General features: G+C 35.6%; 1 protein-coding gene across 2 annotated transcripts in view; it reads right to left on the bottom strand.

Annotated features, from left to right (window-relative positions):
• The window catches only part of LRBA (LPS responsive beige-like anchor protein), a 794,075-nt gene that overhangs the window by 693,712 nt on the left and 84,928 nt on the right, over positions 1–15,435 (bottom strand). For both annotated transcript variants that reach the window (XM_042935320.1, XM_042935319.1), the window contains exons 3-4: positions 3,071–3,302; positions 2,757–2,857 (exon numbers count right to left, since the gene is read on the bottom strand). In XM_042935320.1, the coding sequence (XP_042791254.1) occupies positions 2,757–2,857; positions 3,071–3,302 (333 nt within the window). The remainder of the gene's footprint in view (positions 1–2,756; positions 2,858–3,070; positions 3,303–15,435) is intronic.

The following is a 15,435-nucleotide window of genomic DNA, read 5'->3' as shown; positions in this document are numbered from 1 at the left end:
AATTCTATTATAAATGTCCAAATACCACAAGTGTAATAAGAATAAACACAAGGACCAAAAACCATAAAATACCTAGGAATCAATCTAACCAAAGAGGTGAAAAATCTATACACTGAAAACTACAGAAAGCTTATGAAAGAAATTGAAGAAGACAAAAAAAAAAAAAAAAGGCAAAATATTCCATGCTCCTGGATAGGAAGAACAAATATTGTTAAAATGTTGATACTACCCAAAGCAATCTACATATTCAATGCAATGCCTATCAAAATAACACGAACATTCTTGACAGAGCTAGAACAAACAATCCTAACATTTGTATGGAACCAGAAAAGACATTGAATAGCCAAAGCAATCTTGAAAAAGAAAACCAAAGCAGGAGGCATCACAATCCCGAACTTCAAGCTGTATTACAAAGCTGTAATCATCAAGACAGTATGGTACCGGCACAAGAACAGATACTCAGATAGATGGAACAGAACAGAGAACCCAGAAATGGACCTACAAACATATGGCCAACTAATCTTTGACAAAGCAGGAAAGACTATCCAATCCAATGGAATAAAGACAGTCTCTTCAGCAAGTGGTGCTGGGAAAACTGGACAGCAACATACAGAAAAATGAACCTGGACCACTTTCTTACACCATACACAAAAATAAACTCAAAATGGATGAAAGACCTAAATGCAAGACAGGAAGCCATCAAAATCCTCGAGGAGAAAGTAGGCAAAAACCTCTTTGAGCTTGGTCACAGCAACTTCTTACTCAACACGTCTCCACAGGCAAGGGAAACAAAAGCAAAAATGAACTACTGGGACCTCATCAAAATAAAAAGCTTCTGCACAGCAAAGGAAACCATCAGCAAAACTAAAAGGCAACCGACAGAATGGGAGAAGATATTTGCAAACAACATATCAGATAAAAGGGTTAGTATCCAAAATCTATAAAGAACTTACCAAATTCAACACCCAAAAAACAAATAATCCAGTGAAGAAATGGGCAAAAGACATGAGTAGACACTTCTCCAAAGAAGACATCCAGATGGCCAACTGACACATGAAAAAATGCTCAACATCACTCATCATCAGGGAAATACAAATCAAAACCACAATGAGATACCACCTCACACCTGTCAGAATAGCTAACATTAAAAAACAGGCAACAACAGATGTTGGTGAGGATGTGGAGAAAGAGGATCTCTTTTGCACTGCTGGTAGGAATGCAAACTGGTACGGCCACTCTGGAAAACAGTATGGAGGTTCCTCAAAAAATTAAAAATAGAACTACCCTACGACCCAGCAATTGCACTACTAGGTATTTATCCAAGGGATACAGGTGTGCTGTTTCGAAAGGACACACACACCCCAATGTTTATAGCAGCACTATCAACAATAGCCAAAGTATGGAAAGAGCCCAAACGTCCATCGAATGGATGAATGGATAAAGAAGATGTGGTGTATATATACAATGGAGTACCACTTGGCACTCAAGAAAGAATGAAATCTTGCCATTTGCAACTACGTAGATGGAACTAGAGAGTATTATGCTAAGCAAAATTAGAGAAAGACAAATATCATATGGCTTCACTCATATGAAGACTTTAAGACACAGAACAGATGAACACAAGGGAAGGGAAGCAAAAATAATATAAAAACAGGGAGGGAGACAAAACATAAGAGACTCTTAAATATGGAGAACAAACAGAGGGTTACTGGAGGGGTTGTGAGAGGGAGGATGGGCTAAATGGATAAGGGGCATTAAGGAATCTACCCCTGAAATCACTGTTGCACTATATGCTAACTAACTTGGGCTTAAATTAACAACAACAAAAAAGAATAAACACAAGGTAAGCCACTCCAAGAAACATAATAAAATTGCTAAGAAATCAATGATGAAAGCTTTTTTATTTTTTAAGTAAGCACCACACCCAATGTGGGGCTTGAACTCATGACCCTGAGATCAAAGGTAGCATGTCCTACCAACTGAGCCAGCCAGGTGCTCCCAGTCCTGAAATCTTAAAGACAGACAGAGAGCTAGAACTTGATATAAAGAAGCTAGAGTCTAACCATTGTAACACAATAAACTAAAGTGTACAATTGCAAAGCACCAATTTAGATAGATTTCAACAGAGCTAGATTAGCAATCAGTTGCTGTGGGCAATAATCTCTAAAGAGCACTAAAATAACCCCAGATATCCAACAAAAAATGAAGAAAATATTTACCAGTATTCCTCTAAGAGGTAAGTAACCAAGTGGTAGGAAAAAACAGTTTGCTAAGGCACCTGGAGTTCAAAATAAGTTGACCACTACTGCCATTCATTACAAAGGACCATTAAATTGCAACTATGGAAGGTGGATCCAATTAACTGCAGACCTTTTGTTCAATGAGTGGATATTCAAGTTTAAGGGCTACAGCTAAACTACTCGTGTCAATAAAAAAGAGAAGCAGACTACCCAACACTTTTCCTTCTCTATCCTAACCCTTTTCCTCTAATAAATGTTAATTGTATATCTGAAGACTAACAATTTGAAGAAGGGCCAAGTTTGAGCCTGCCTGGGACATTCAGTTCTCTTTAGTATACACCTGTGTTGGGTCATGGCAAAAGTAGCTATAAAGACCTAAATTCTATTTTGATTGATCTCTTCCTTTCAATTTGACATTTACCCCTGTATAATAATAACAGCTGCTTAAAAGCAACTAATGTATTTCAGGAGAGGGAAACTTTCAAATAGCAAAGGGTATTCAGGGTTTTTTTTTACCCATTGTCCTTTATCTCCTTGAAGTTTACTGAAGAATAGCTTTAGTTCTCGAACCGTCAAATTATAGCTAGCCAGCACTCCCAACATGTCAACTAAAAGATCTGGAAACAAAAGAAAACAACAAAACAATTAATCAACTTATATTCCTTAAAGGATTGAAATATACTGTGCTTATTTAAGAGTTTAAACACTGAAGTTCTAGGCACAAGTTAGATGCTCATACATTTCTTAAATATTACTAAATAGGAAAAATACAGTATTTAAGAATCAAACTTTATTTCTTCACATCCATTGTGCTACAGAAAAAATCATACCTGCTATCATATTGTCAACTTTTTCAATTTTCCCAAGCACTTTCTCAACAAGGCCTACTTCGGTGCAGACTTGAAGATTTCGTATGCTTTTCTTCAGAATCGCTGTAAACATGCTCCAGACTTCTGCTTGGCAAGTAATGTCACATTTTTCTAGGAGGTCCACCATGCAGATGATACTCTCACCTTCTTGGATAATGAAATTCATTTCCAAATCAAACTGCCCTCCTACCAACTTCCAAAAAGAGGGAAAAAAATTAAAAGCTTTAGTGCTTTTTCAATATAAGCTTTAGAGCTTATATTGAGCTCACTCCTAAGCTTTAGGTTGGCAGTACATACCCATACACATTCTTTTCTACTCTCTACAACAAAAGGGTTCATAAGCACACGCGCGCACACACACACACACACACACACACAGAGCTCTAAAAAATAAAGCTTCTAAAGAAAATTCAAAGTTAAGATAGCACAAAGTCAAGCAAGAGTTGCAATATAAAAATGGAAATAATTTTCAACAGAAAAGAAATACAGGATATCTTAGGTAAACCACTATCTATTGCCCTGACACCAATAAAGATCTAACTTTTAGCTCTATAACTGCTTCTAAATCAGTATTTCATTTATGACTTATGAACTCTGTGAACTACCCATAGCAACCTAGAGGTGCTTGTTACCTATACAAAATACAGCTCACAACAAAAATGAAAAGCTGGAAAACACTCAGAGTGGATACAGAACTTAGAGTTAATATTTGCCAAATTCCTAGTTTATTTTACCTATTGATTTTGATCCCTTTTTTTCCCTGTCAATAATTAGAATAACTTAAACATAATCATACCCCCAAAGTAGTAGTCAAAATATATTTCATTGAGAATATCAAAAAAATTCATCCAGAGAAAGATATACTGACCTATCCCCGTGTTGTTGCTATCTCACTCAGTGTCCTCCCACAGAGAATTTTTTAAATTTTAACAAATCCCCATCGTTTAAAGGAATTAAACTACTTCTGGAATTACCTTTGCAGAGCTATCCTTGCTAACTAGATTTTTTTTAAATGTCTGTCAGAAACATTACATACATGATTCACCTACACTCCTGTCTTTCTGAATACATCTCAGTTTTACATTATGCATTCCTAAACCCAAAAGGTGCTCAAGAATTAGGAGAAAGCGAACTTTTTACAAAACAAAATCCAACAGCTCATAAAAGAAAAACAGACACAACCAAATAGAGTTTACTCCAGAAAAACAAGGAAGGTTCAGAATTAGAAAATCAATTAATACTCCTTGTAGCCAAGGATTGATGTTTCTCCCAAGTTCTGCCAAAGATACACAGGGGCAAGAGGAATAAAAAAATGGAAAAATGAACAATATGAGACAATAATGTGCATGAAGGGAGACAGGAATTCCTGGCTAGTACAGTAGTAAAAGCATTTGATTCTTCTGGGAAAGCTCTGGCAGAGATTTTAGTGTATAATTCTTTGTATCAACAGTAATATCTAGCATTAGGAAAGGACAGCTGGGTTTCTGCTAAAAGAGCCCCTTGGTGTGACTGGGCCAATTCTGCTAGCTACATTGTCTTGGCTATGAAGTATACATGTTTGGTTCTCTAATCCACACAAAAATTCTGTTAACTACATACGAACTCTTTTTTTATTTGGTTTTGTGAATATTATTTGCTTGTTTTGTCTTTAGCTTTTTGTTCTGAAATAACCTCAAATGTTCAAAAAGCTGCAAAATAGTATAGAATTCCTGTATACCCTTTACCAAGCTTCCCATAATATGAGTATATTATATAATCGTAATAAAATAATTAAAACCATAAACTTAACATTGATATAATACTACCAACAAATCTACAGATCTTCTTCAAATGTTGCCACTTCTTGCCCTCAAGTCCTTTTTCTGATCCACAATCAGTACCCCCCTAGTCTTCTCCATACTGATACCGGTGCACAGGCATCCTTTGACTTTCATGTTTTTGATGTTTTTGAAGCATATGTGCCAGATATTTTATAGACTTTTCCAATATGGACATTTTTTTCATGTTTACATTCAAGTTATGCATTTTTGGCAAAAATATCCCAGAAGTGATGTATGTCCTACTCAGCATATCATTTCAATGGTACCTAATTGTCATTATGCCTCACTTCTGGTTAAAGTTAGCTTTGACCAGTTGTTTAAGATGGTGTTTGTCGTGGCGCCTGGGTGGCTCAGTTGGTTAAGCATCTGACTTCAGCTCAGGTCACAATCTCACGGTCTGTGAGTTCGAGCCCTGCGTCGGACTCTGAACTGATGGCTCAGAGCCTGGAACCTGCTTTGGGTTCTGTGTCCCCCTCTCTCTCTGCCCCTCCCCTGTTCATGCTCTGTCTCTCTCTGTCTCAAAAATAAATAAACGTTAAAAAAAAAAAATTAAAAAAAAAAAGATGGTGTTTGTCAGATTTTTTTTTCCATCTTAAAGTTACTATATTTCATGTTTAAATTATTACTCATCTTGTGGAAACACCTTGAGGCTATACAAGTATCTTGTTTTTCACCATACATTACAAAACAAAATACAACAGCTCATTAAAGAATAACAGACACAACTAAATAGAGTTTATTCCAGTTTTATGCATTGATTGATGGATCTTACCTGTAAATGTTATTACTGTGGCATTGCTAAATGGTGGTTTAATAGTTCCATCATACTTTATTACATTTATTAATAGTAAAAGACTTCCTTTAAGAATACAATATAACAATCACACCTGAAAAGCCAGCATCATGCTCAAATAGGAAAATTGGAATGAGTCTCATGAAAGTCAGAAACAAGATTAGGATGCACTATTATCACCATCATTTGATATTATTCTGAAGATACAGAAGACACAGTTGGTCAAAAGGGAGCAACAAGTATAAATATCAGAATGGAGGAATTTAAATTACAATTGTTTTGAGATGATGTGATACATATCTGCAAAACCAAGGACTTCAACTGAAAAATTACTATAAATGAGAAAAATATTTGATATTGGAACTACTAACACAGTTACCAATATACATCAATGTCCTCTTGAAAAAGAAAAATAAATAAATAAAAATAATCTCAAAAGAATAATGTTAAATAGAAGAAGCCACACACAAATAACTGTCTTAACAACTAGAAATTTATTCTACAGATATATTTAGGTAATGATGTTAGATATAAGAACATTGTAGTACATTTTGAACAGAAAATAGAAGAAACAATCCCTCAAAAAAACATTACAAGGGTGAGGCGCCTAGGTAGCTCAGTCGGTTAAGCATCCAACTTCGGCTCAGTTGGTGGGGTCGAGCCCTGCATCAGGCTCTGTGCTGACAGCTCAGAGGATGGAGCTTCCTTCAAATTCTGTGTCTCCTCCTCTCTCTGCCCTTCTCATGCTCATGCTCTCTCTATCTCTCAATAATAAATAAATGTTAAAAAATATTTTTTAATAAAATTTAAAACATAAAAAATTTAAAAACACATTATAAGGTAATGGTTAGCAAAGTCATATATGACTATATAATGATATATATGATGCAGGCACTGAAAAGAATAAGGCAGTTCCATCTGACATGAAGAGATCTCTAAAATACATTGTTTAGGTGAGAAAATCAAGATGAAAAAAAAAAGTGAACAGTAGGCTACAATTTGAATGCAAAACATATGGATATGGATATGGATATGGATATGGATATGGATATGGATATGTAAGTATTACCTAAGCATGATACACAAGAAACTAAATAGTGATTGCCAGGGTGCCTGGGTGGCTCAGTCAGTTATGTGTCCGACATCAGCTCAGATCATGATCTCCCATTTCATGGGTTCAAGCCCCACATCGGACTCTGTGCTGACAGCTCAGAGCCTGGAGCCTGCTTCTGATTCTGTGTCTCCCTCTCTCTCTCTTCCCCTCCCATGCTCACACTCTCTAATCTAAATAAGCATTAAAACAAAAAAATTAAATAGTGATTGCCTCTGGAAAGTCAAATAAGCATCTGGGGGAAAAGAGCAAAGGGAGAGTTTTTAATATATACATGTTTGGACATTCTCCACACAGGTCTAAATAGTCAAAAATCTAGTTGCAACTAACTTAGAAGACCTTACCTTCACCTTTAATATTACTTACATCAATCTTTCATTTTAATCTGTGTTTATTTCTACCCGTAACCACCCTTCCAAGAAGCTACAGAATTAATTTTTTAAAGTAATTTCAAAAAAAACCCAAATATTTCACCAGCTTTTAAATTGAGTTTATACTGTGAGAGCAGTATCCAGACAGGTGTTTTAAATATTTCTCCATTGCTTTAAATATTATAAAATATACCTTTCAAGGAAAAAATTGATGGCAGAAATTGGTACATACAAATGTGTGGCGTATTTGATATACTATATGTATGCATATCTATTATACCTAAAAAGCATGCACAGGGTCTACAGTATGTCACGTTAACCCTTTCTAATAGTTATTTGAAGCTGATCAACCTTCAAAACACAAATTTGTTTTCAATGACAAGGATCATAATCCAAGTCTAGGCATTGGCTAGTTATTATCTGAGCTGTAGTAATGGCTCTGCACTACAAAATGTAATCTTCCCAAATGTCATAGTAAGTTATGAATATCTGAGCAGCCTAATGCACTTTACTAGCCGTGAAATGTGAAAATGTAATCTTATTACCTTTTTTATGGTTGTATTTTTTTGAATAATGTAGCCTAGAAACTGATGTATAGTCTTTTTCTGCATTTTAGCATGATTTGGTCTCCTATGCCATACAGAACATTTTTCACAACTCTCCATTTCAACATATTTTAGTCTTGGCCTGAACTTCATAAACAATTTTTATAGCAACCTTCAGGGTGGCATAATATGCTTTCTATAGGTTATAGTTTAATGTACAAGATTATAGAAATTTTAAAGCATATTATTCAAAGAATTCAAATCAACCTTCACAAGTTTTGAATTAGGATTTTAATTGGGCATGATGATTACTTTCTTCAATGGTTATATTAATAAAATATTTTAAATCTAAGTCAGTTGTATTTTCAGAATACCAAGAAACACATACAGATGAAAAATAATTATCTTCTCTTCAAAAGATTTATAAAACTGGAAAAACTGTAATACAGAGAAAATTCTAATGCTTCAAAGTAAAGCTATATTTTCTGTATAATCTTTCCTAATTTTTCCTCAAATATGTGGCCAGAGAAAGGTATAGCAGAAAACTCGGACAGAGTGCAATCACAATTTATGCCCCAACTAGATATTTTCTATTTCTTGTGACAAATCACATTTTGTCTCTGAACCTGACTACTCATTTGTAAAGTAAATCAAGAGTAAGCTTCTTTTATTTATATGCATCCTTCAAAAATGTATTTACTTTTTAAAAAGTGCTAATCCCAAAGTATCCAATTTGTCCCTAAGAATCCAAACCTAAATGAATGTGACCTTACACATGTCTATAGTCACCAGAAACTTATTAATAGGGTGAAGTTGAGGGGAAATTACAATGCTGTGTCACAGACTGTAACATCTCCCAATTTACATTTTTTTCTTCTTCTATAATAATACAGAGTTTCTAGTCTGGTACATGAGACCCAGGCAAAAAATTTCCTTTCTAGATTTCCTTGACATTACCTGCCATGTCACCAAGTTCTGACCAATGAGGACAGGCAGTAGTATGTGCAACTTCTGGCTATTACTCTTAAAGGAAAGAACACAACTTATCTTTGCAACTTTCCTCCTTCCTCTTATGTAAGCCACTGAAAAACAGCAAGAACTAGAGTAGTTATCTTGGAATCTATGCCATAAGTCTCATGTTGAATATAACAGAACAGAAAGATCTATGGATCCTGACAACAATTTCATAAATTCATTTGTCCACATAAAGATCTGTACATGAATGTTTACGGAAGCTTTATTCATAATCACCAAAAACTAGAAACAATTCAAATGTCCACCAACTAGTAAATGGATAAACAAGTTGTGGTACAATCATACAATAGAATACTTACTAGCAATAATAAGGAACAAATTATTGATATCATTTACAATACAAATTAATATCAAAAACATTATGCTAAGTCCAGCAAGTTATACACAAAAGCTACATATTGTATGATTTCATTTATATGACATTCTGGAAAAGGCAAAAGTATAGGGAGAGAAACTGGATCAGTGTTGCCAGGGGCTGAGGATAGAGGGACAGAATTAATCAAAAAATCATGAGAAGACTTGAGAGTAATGAAATTTTGGTATCTTGATTGTGGTACTAGATACACAAATATATCTGCCACATTTCATAAAACTGTATACCTAAAAAGGGTGAATTTAACTGTATGTCATTTTTTTTTTAAATGTTCATTTTTGAGATAGAGCACACACATGTACACAGGGTAGGGGCAGAGAGAGAGGGGGACAGAGGATCTGAAGCAGGTTCCTTACTGACAGCACAGAGCCCAACGCAGGGCTCAAACTCACCACAAACCAAACCATGAGATGATGACCTGAGTAAAGCCGTACATTTAACCAACTGAGCCACCCAAGTGCCCCTACCTCTATGTCTTAGTAAATCTTAAAAAAAACCAACAAAATAAAAACCTCAAGCCATTTGCCATTTGTATCAAAGACAAGAGAAAAGTAAGATCCTCCAACTAGAGGCAACAATGTAGAATTAAAATGGCAAAGTCATGTAATACAAGAAAATTAAAAGAAAAACGTCACTATAGTAAAAAGCATGTTTTACTGATAATGAATTATCATCTTTATAGTTTTCAATAACTCATGTACTAGAGAAAGTAACAAAACCATCTCATTTCTCCCTGTTCATTTTACCTTTCATAAAATTTAAAAATTTTCACTGAACTACGATATGTCTACAAAAGCAGTATTAAGCAAAAAGTTTCCATGTAGTCTGAGAAATACTGGATTAAACAAGGCTAGAGATGTTTACACAATAGGATTGCCACAATATTCATATTCACAATACGATATGCTACTATATTTTTATGTCTCCAAAAGTTAGATAACCAATGCATGGATTTCCTACAATTTATTTAACAATGGAATCTTTTTTTTCTGACAAGAGCTTTTCACAGGAGTAACATTCTTCCAAAGGCTTTTCTGAGAAACACTGGATAATATAATTGTATTCTTGAATCTTATTGCCATGAATAATATCACAGAATTATCTAATGTTTTACATTAGATAGGCTTTTCAAATCTTCAGGTGAATGGCTTAAAGCAACCTATTTGTTTTTCATAAGTTCCTTTCTATGATTAAGAACACAGTTATTAATCAAAAAAAAGAGACATCTCAAATTAAGATTGCTTTAAGGAAAAAGAAAATATCAGCAATCAAAAGCAATCAAACTGTCCCATCCCTTCCTCTACAAACCAGAACACAAGTACAGCAAAAGAAATGCCCTCCCACACTTAATTAGGGCTGTTCTACATGCCAAGAGAGTTCAGCTGAAGTAACCAGTGACGTTCAAGGCTATGTCATTAAGAACTTTATGGCTTCCCTTATATCACTTATTCTAAGAAAAAAATCAGTCACCATGTCATGAGGATATTCAAGAAGCTATGTAAAAGGCCCACCTGGAGGGGAACTGAGGTCTCCAGCCAATAGTTTGCATCAACTTGCCAATCAAGTAAGTAGCCCTGGAAGCTGGTCATCCAGCCCCAGTTGAGTCTTCAGATGAATAAAACCTCAGCCAACATCTGAATTGCAACATTAGAGACTCTAAGCCAGAACTATCCTGCCAGTTTGCTCCCAAATTCCTGACCCACAGAAACTGTGAGCTGGTAAATATTTATTATTGCTTTAAGCTGTAAAGTTTTGAGATAACTTGTTACACAGCAACACATAACTAATATAATTATAAATCAATCAGCTAACAGTAGTTGGGGAAAACTGTTTTACTCTGTTTCTGTACTATTTCAATTTTTTTAAATCCCAACACAAAATAAATAATTTAAAAATACAAACAATAACCACATATAAGCATTGAGTGATTACTATAAGCTATACACTATGCTAAGTGCTTTACATAAATTAGCATTTTTAATTATCTCTTACAAAAACTTCTATTATCTTCACTTAATAGATGAGGAATCTGAAACATAACTAACTTGCCTAAACTCACAAGGTACTAAGGTAGGTGAAGCAGGCTTTCAACAATGTATAACAACTGTATTTAATAGACTGTGACAGGTAATACAGACTGGCTAACCCAGCATCTCTTGCCCAAAGTCTTATCAGATAACTGATGAATGAACGCATATTTCTTGTTTCAAGAATGAAATAGAGGTGGCCTGGCTGGCTCAGTTGGTAGGGCATGCGACTCTTGATTTCAGCATACGTCATAATCTCAGGGTGGTGAGTTCAAGCCCCACAATGGACTCCATGTTGGGTGTGGAGCCTACTTTAAAAAAAAAAAAAAGAGTAAGGGGTGCCTGGGTAGCTCAGTCAGTTAAACGTCCAATTTTGGCTCAGATTATGATCTCACAATTCTTGAGTTAGAGCTCTGCATTGGATTCTCTGTCTCCCTCTCTCTCTGTCCCTCCCCTACCCTCACACACTCTCTCTCAAAAATAAATAAACATTTAAAAAAAAAAAAAAGCGAGTGGCACCTGAGTTGCTTAGCCGGTGAAGCGTCCCACTTTGGCTCAGGTCATGATCTCAAGGTTCATGAGTTCAAGCCCCATGTCGGGCTCTGTGCTGACAGCTCAGAGCCTGGAACCTACTTCGCATTCTATGTCTACCTCACTCTCTGCCCTCCCCTGCTTGGGATCCGTCCGTCTCTCCGTGTCTGTGTCTGTCTGTCTCTCTCTCTCTCTCTCTCTCTCAAAAATAAACACTTAAAAATAAAAATTTTAAGTGAAATGCAATAATAACCTGTTATTTTGAAAGCTATTAACTTGATGTATAAAAACATTACAGAACTCAAACACCTAAACCCCTCCTCTCTAGTTTTCTGCCACTACAAAGATTGGAAAGATAAATGCTTACTTTTCCAGCATCCTTAGCATCTGAATGGCCATGAGAAGTTCTGGCAAACAGATATGAGAAAGGCTGAAAGGTGTTAATGAAACGATTTGGTTTGCTTGATAAAAGGAAAACAGATGTAGCTGGCATAACCCTTTGTTCTTCTACTTTCCTCACTCCCTTGAACAAAAATGTCATGTCCAAAGGTACAGTAGCCATCTTCATATCACGAAGCTTACAAGCACAAGCATAGAGAGAAAGCCAATGCATGAAGAATAGTAAAAGGAAAGGTAGAAAGTGTTTAGCTCTTTAAGCTTATTAAATAGAACCTTTTGGGGCGCCTGGGTGGCGCAGTCGGTTAAGCGTCCGACTTCAGCCAGGTCACGATCTCGCGGTCCGTGAGTTCGAGCCCCGCGTCAGGCTCTGGGCTGATGGCTCGGAGCCTGGAGCCTGTTTCCGATTCTGTGTCTCCCTCTCTCTCTGCCCCTCCCCCGTTCATGCTCTGTCTCTCTCTGTCCCAAAAATAAATAAAAAATGTTGAAAAAAAAAATAAATAGAACCTTTTTTTTTTTTTTTAAGTTTATTTATTTTTGACAGAGAGAGACAGAGCATGAGTGGGGGAGGGGCAGAGAGAGGGAGACACAGAATCAGAAGCAGGCTCCAGGCTCTGAGCTGTCAGCACAGAGTCCGATGCGGGGCTTGAACTCACAGACCGCGAGATCATGACCTGAGCCGAAGTCGGATGCTTAACCAACTAAGCCACCCAGGCACCCCTAAATAGAACCTTATTAAGCAGAGCCACTAATACCAGCAACTGCCTATCTCAAATTCCTTGTTATGTGAGAAAAATAAAACCTCTATTTCGTGCAGTTGCTATTATATGTGGATTCCACTGCTTAAAGAACACCAACCTATTTAATATACAGATGTTCAATAAATGGTGCATAAATGAATGAGTGGGTTAACAGAGAGAGCGATCTTGGACAGTTCCTTGTTCTAAATATGACTTAGAACTTTGCATTAAACTTAAGTGACTATAATTCATTTTGTGCTTTAGAAAAATGTATCACAAAGTTATAACAGATATGAATATACACACACCAGAACACAGCAATTCTGTTCCATGAAATATTTCTAGATAAATTGCCGTTGTAGTACATTTGTCTAAACAATATTTCAAGAGGGCTAATTTTAATGAGATAAATGATACAATAATACCAAATTTTCACAGACAAAGATATCAGTGGATATTCTAGCATCAAAAGACTAAAGACTTCAGGTATTAAATTTATTCAAACGAAATAATGAAAGCTCTGATAAGTTACAGCAGACTTTAAAGTCGAATAACAACCAAACAATGTACGTTGGGGTCTATAACTGTGATAAGAATTTACTGTAATACATATGTTTAAGTAGAAGAGTAATACTCAGCAGAATGTACTAAATCTCTACTACCCAAAATGTTTGAAGAATACAGGAACTCTGTTTACTGAGTTTTATGATTATTTGAGAGTTAATCAGAAAATATTTCCTATCTTGGGGCTCCTAGCTGGCTCAGTTGGAGCATGCACCTCTTGATCTCGGGGTGTCAGGGTCGTGAGTTTGAGCCCCATGCTGGGTGTAGAGATTACTTAAATAAAAACTTTAAAAAATTGTTTTTAATATTTCCTATCTCAAATATTCTATGCTAAAGGTTTAAATATATAGGAACAGATGCCCAGCCAAGAACTATTTTTTTTTTCCAAATAGCAACTATCTTACATAAAATTTAAGATCACTTAAGCTGAGTGAATTTTAGTTTCAAATATATAAGAAATGAGAATGACTGCTACTGAAGATATTTAGACAAAACTGAAAAGACAGTATCAATGGGGGAAAAAAGCAGCTGATATGGCAAGAGGACAGTTTTGGCAATGAGAAGAGAAAAAATGAAACTGACAAAAAAGCATAGCCAGGCTTTAAAATCATACTCCACATCTCTGTATCAGGAAGAAGGCAGAAAAAAAATCCTAAACAAGAATGGCTAACAATATGAACTTTGGCATGAAGTTATACTCTAAATCATGGATACTGGACAGTTCTTTTCTCATCTTAAATATCCAATCACTCTGAGAGCTGAGAGGCATACAGAACTCAATATAGGCAGGGCCTAACAATTCAACCACTTATAAAAATATCATCGGGGCACCTGGGTGGCTCAGTTGGTTAAGTGTCCAACTTTGGCTCAGGTCATGATCTCATGGTCTGTGAGTTCGAACCCCGCGTCAGGCTCTGTGCTGACAGCTCAGAGCCTGGAGCCAGCTTTGAATTCTGTGTCTCCCTTTCCCCTGCTTCTCCCCTGCTCATGCTCTGTCACTCTATCTTACAAAAATAAATAAACATTCAAAAAAATTTAAAAATAAAAATATCATCTACAAAATTATATACAGAAAGGCTCAGAAATTAAGATACAAAAATTTATATTGCAGCACTGTTTGTAAAAATAAAACACTGGAAATAGCCTAAATATCCACCAATACAGAAACAAACATATAAATGATGGTATATCCGTATAAGGGAATACCATGTAACCTTTAAAAAGAATATAAATCTATATATGTTAGTATGTCATGGTATTCAAGACCTACTACTAAATTTACAAATCAGTACATACATTATGATCGTATTTCTTTAAAAATACAATAAAATTTCAATTAAATAACATGAACATTTAGCTTCAGTGTAAGTATCAGGCCAAATTATGTTGCTTAGTTTTAGCTAGATGCCCACTTATGCATCACTTCAGGCATTCCTAAAGTTTAGGTGACAAATGATTATATTATCAAGTATATTAACATCATAAATAATCAACATAACAGTATCAGTAATATGAAAAGGACAAGTCATTTGGATTTAATACAGTCACTCTCAAACACAGACATTCTGGAGTAAAAATCTCGTTACATGTGCTATACATTAAACGTCTATCAGATAGGGTGCCTGGGTGGGTCAGTCGGTTAAGCATCCAACTAACTCTTGATTTCAGCTCGGGTCATGATCTTACAGTTGTGTGAGTTTGAGCCCCACAACAGGCTCTGCCACGGACTCTGAACTGACAGCACGGAGCTTGCTTGGGATTCTCCTGCTCTCTCCGCCCCTCCCCCACTCGCACTCTCTGTCTCTCTCAAAATAAACTTAAAAAAAAAGTCTAGAATAAATGTACATTTCCTACTGTAAAAGTTAAATACTGCACTAATTAGTTATTATGAAAGCTATTAATTATACACATAAAAATGATTGAGAATACAAATAGCTAAATAAGAGGAAAACAGACTGCCACTTAATATGAGTTTAAAAACTGCAGATAGAACATTATATTCTTTTTTTAAAGCAAAAAA

Source organism: Panthera leo, chromosome B1, assembly GCF_018350215.1.
Source record: "Panthera leo isolate Ple1 chromosome B1, P.leo_Ple1_pat1.1, whole genome shotgun sequence".
Taxonomy (NCBI): Eukaryota; Metazoa; Chordata; class Mammalia; order Carnivora; family Felidae; genus Panthera; species Panthera leo.
The sequence above is the reverse complement of the archived record's forward strand: the minus strand, read 5'-3'. Positions and strand labels throughout refer to the sequence as shown.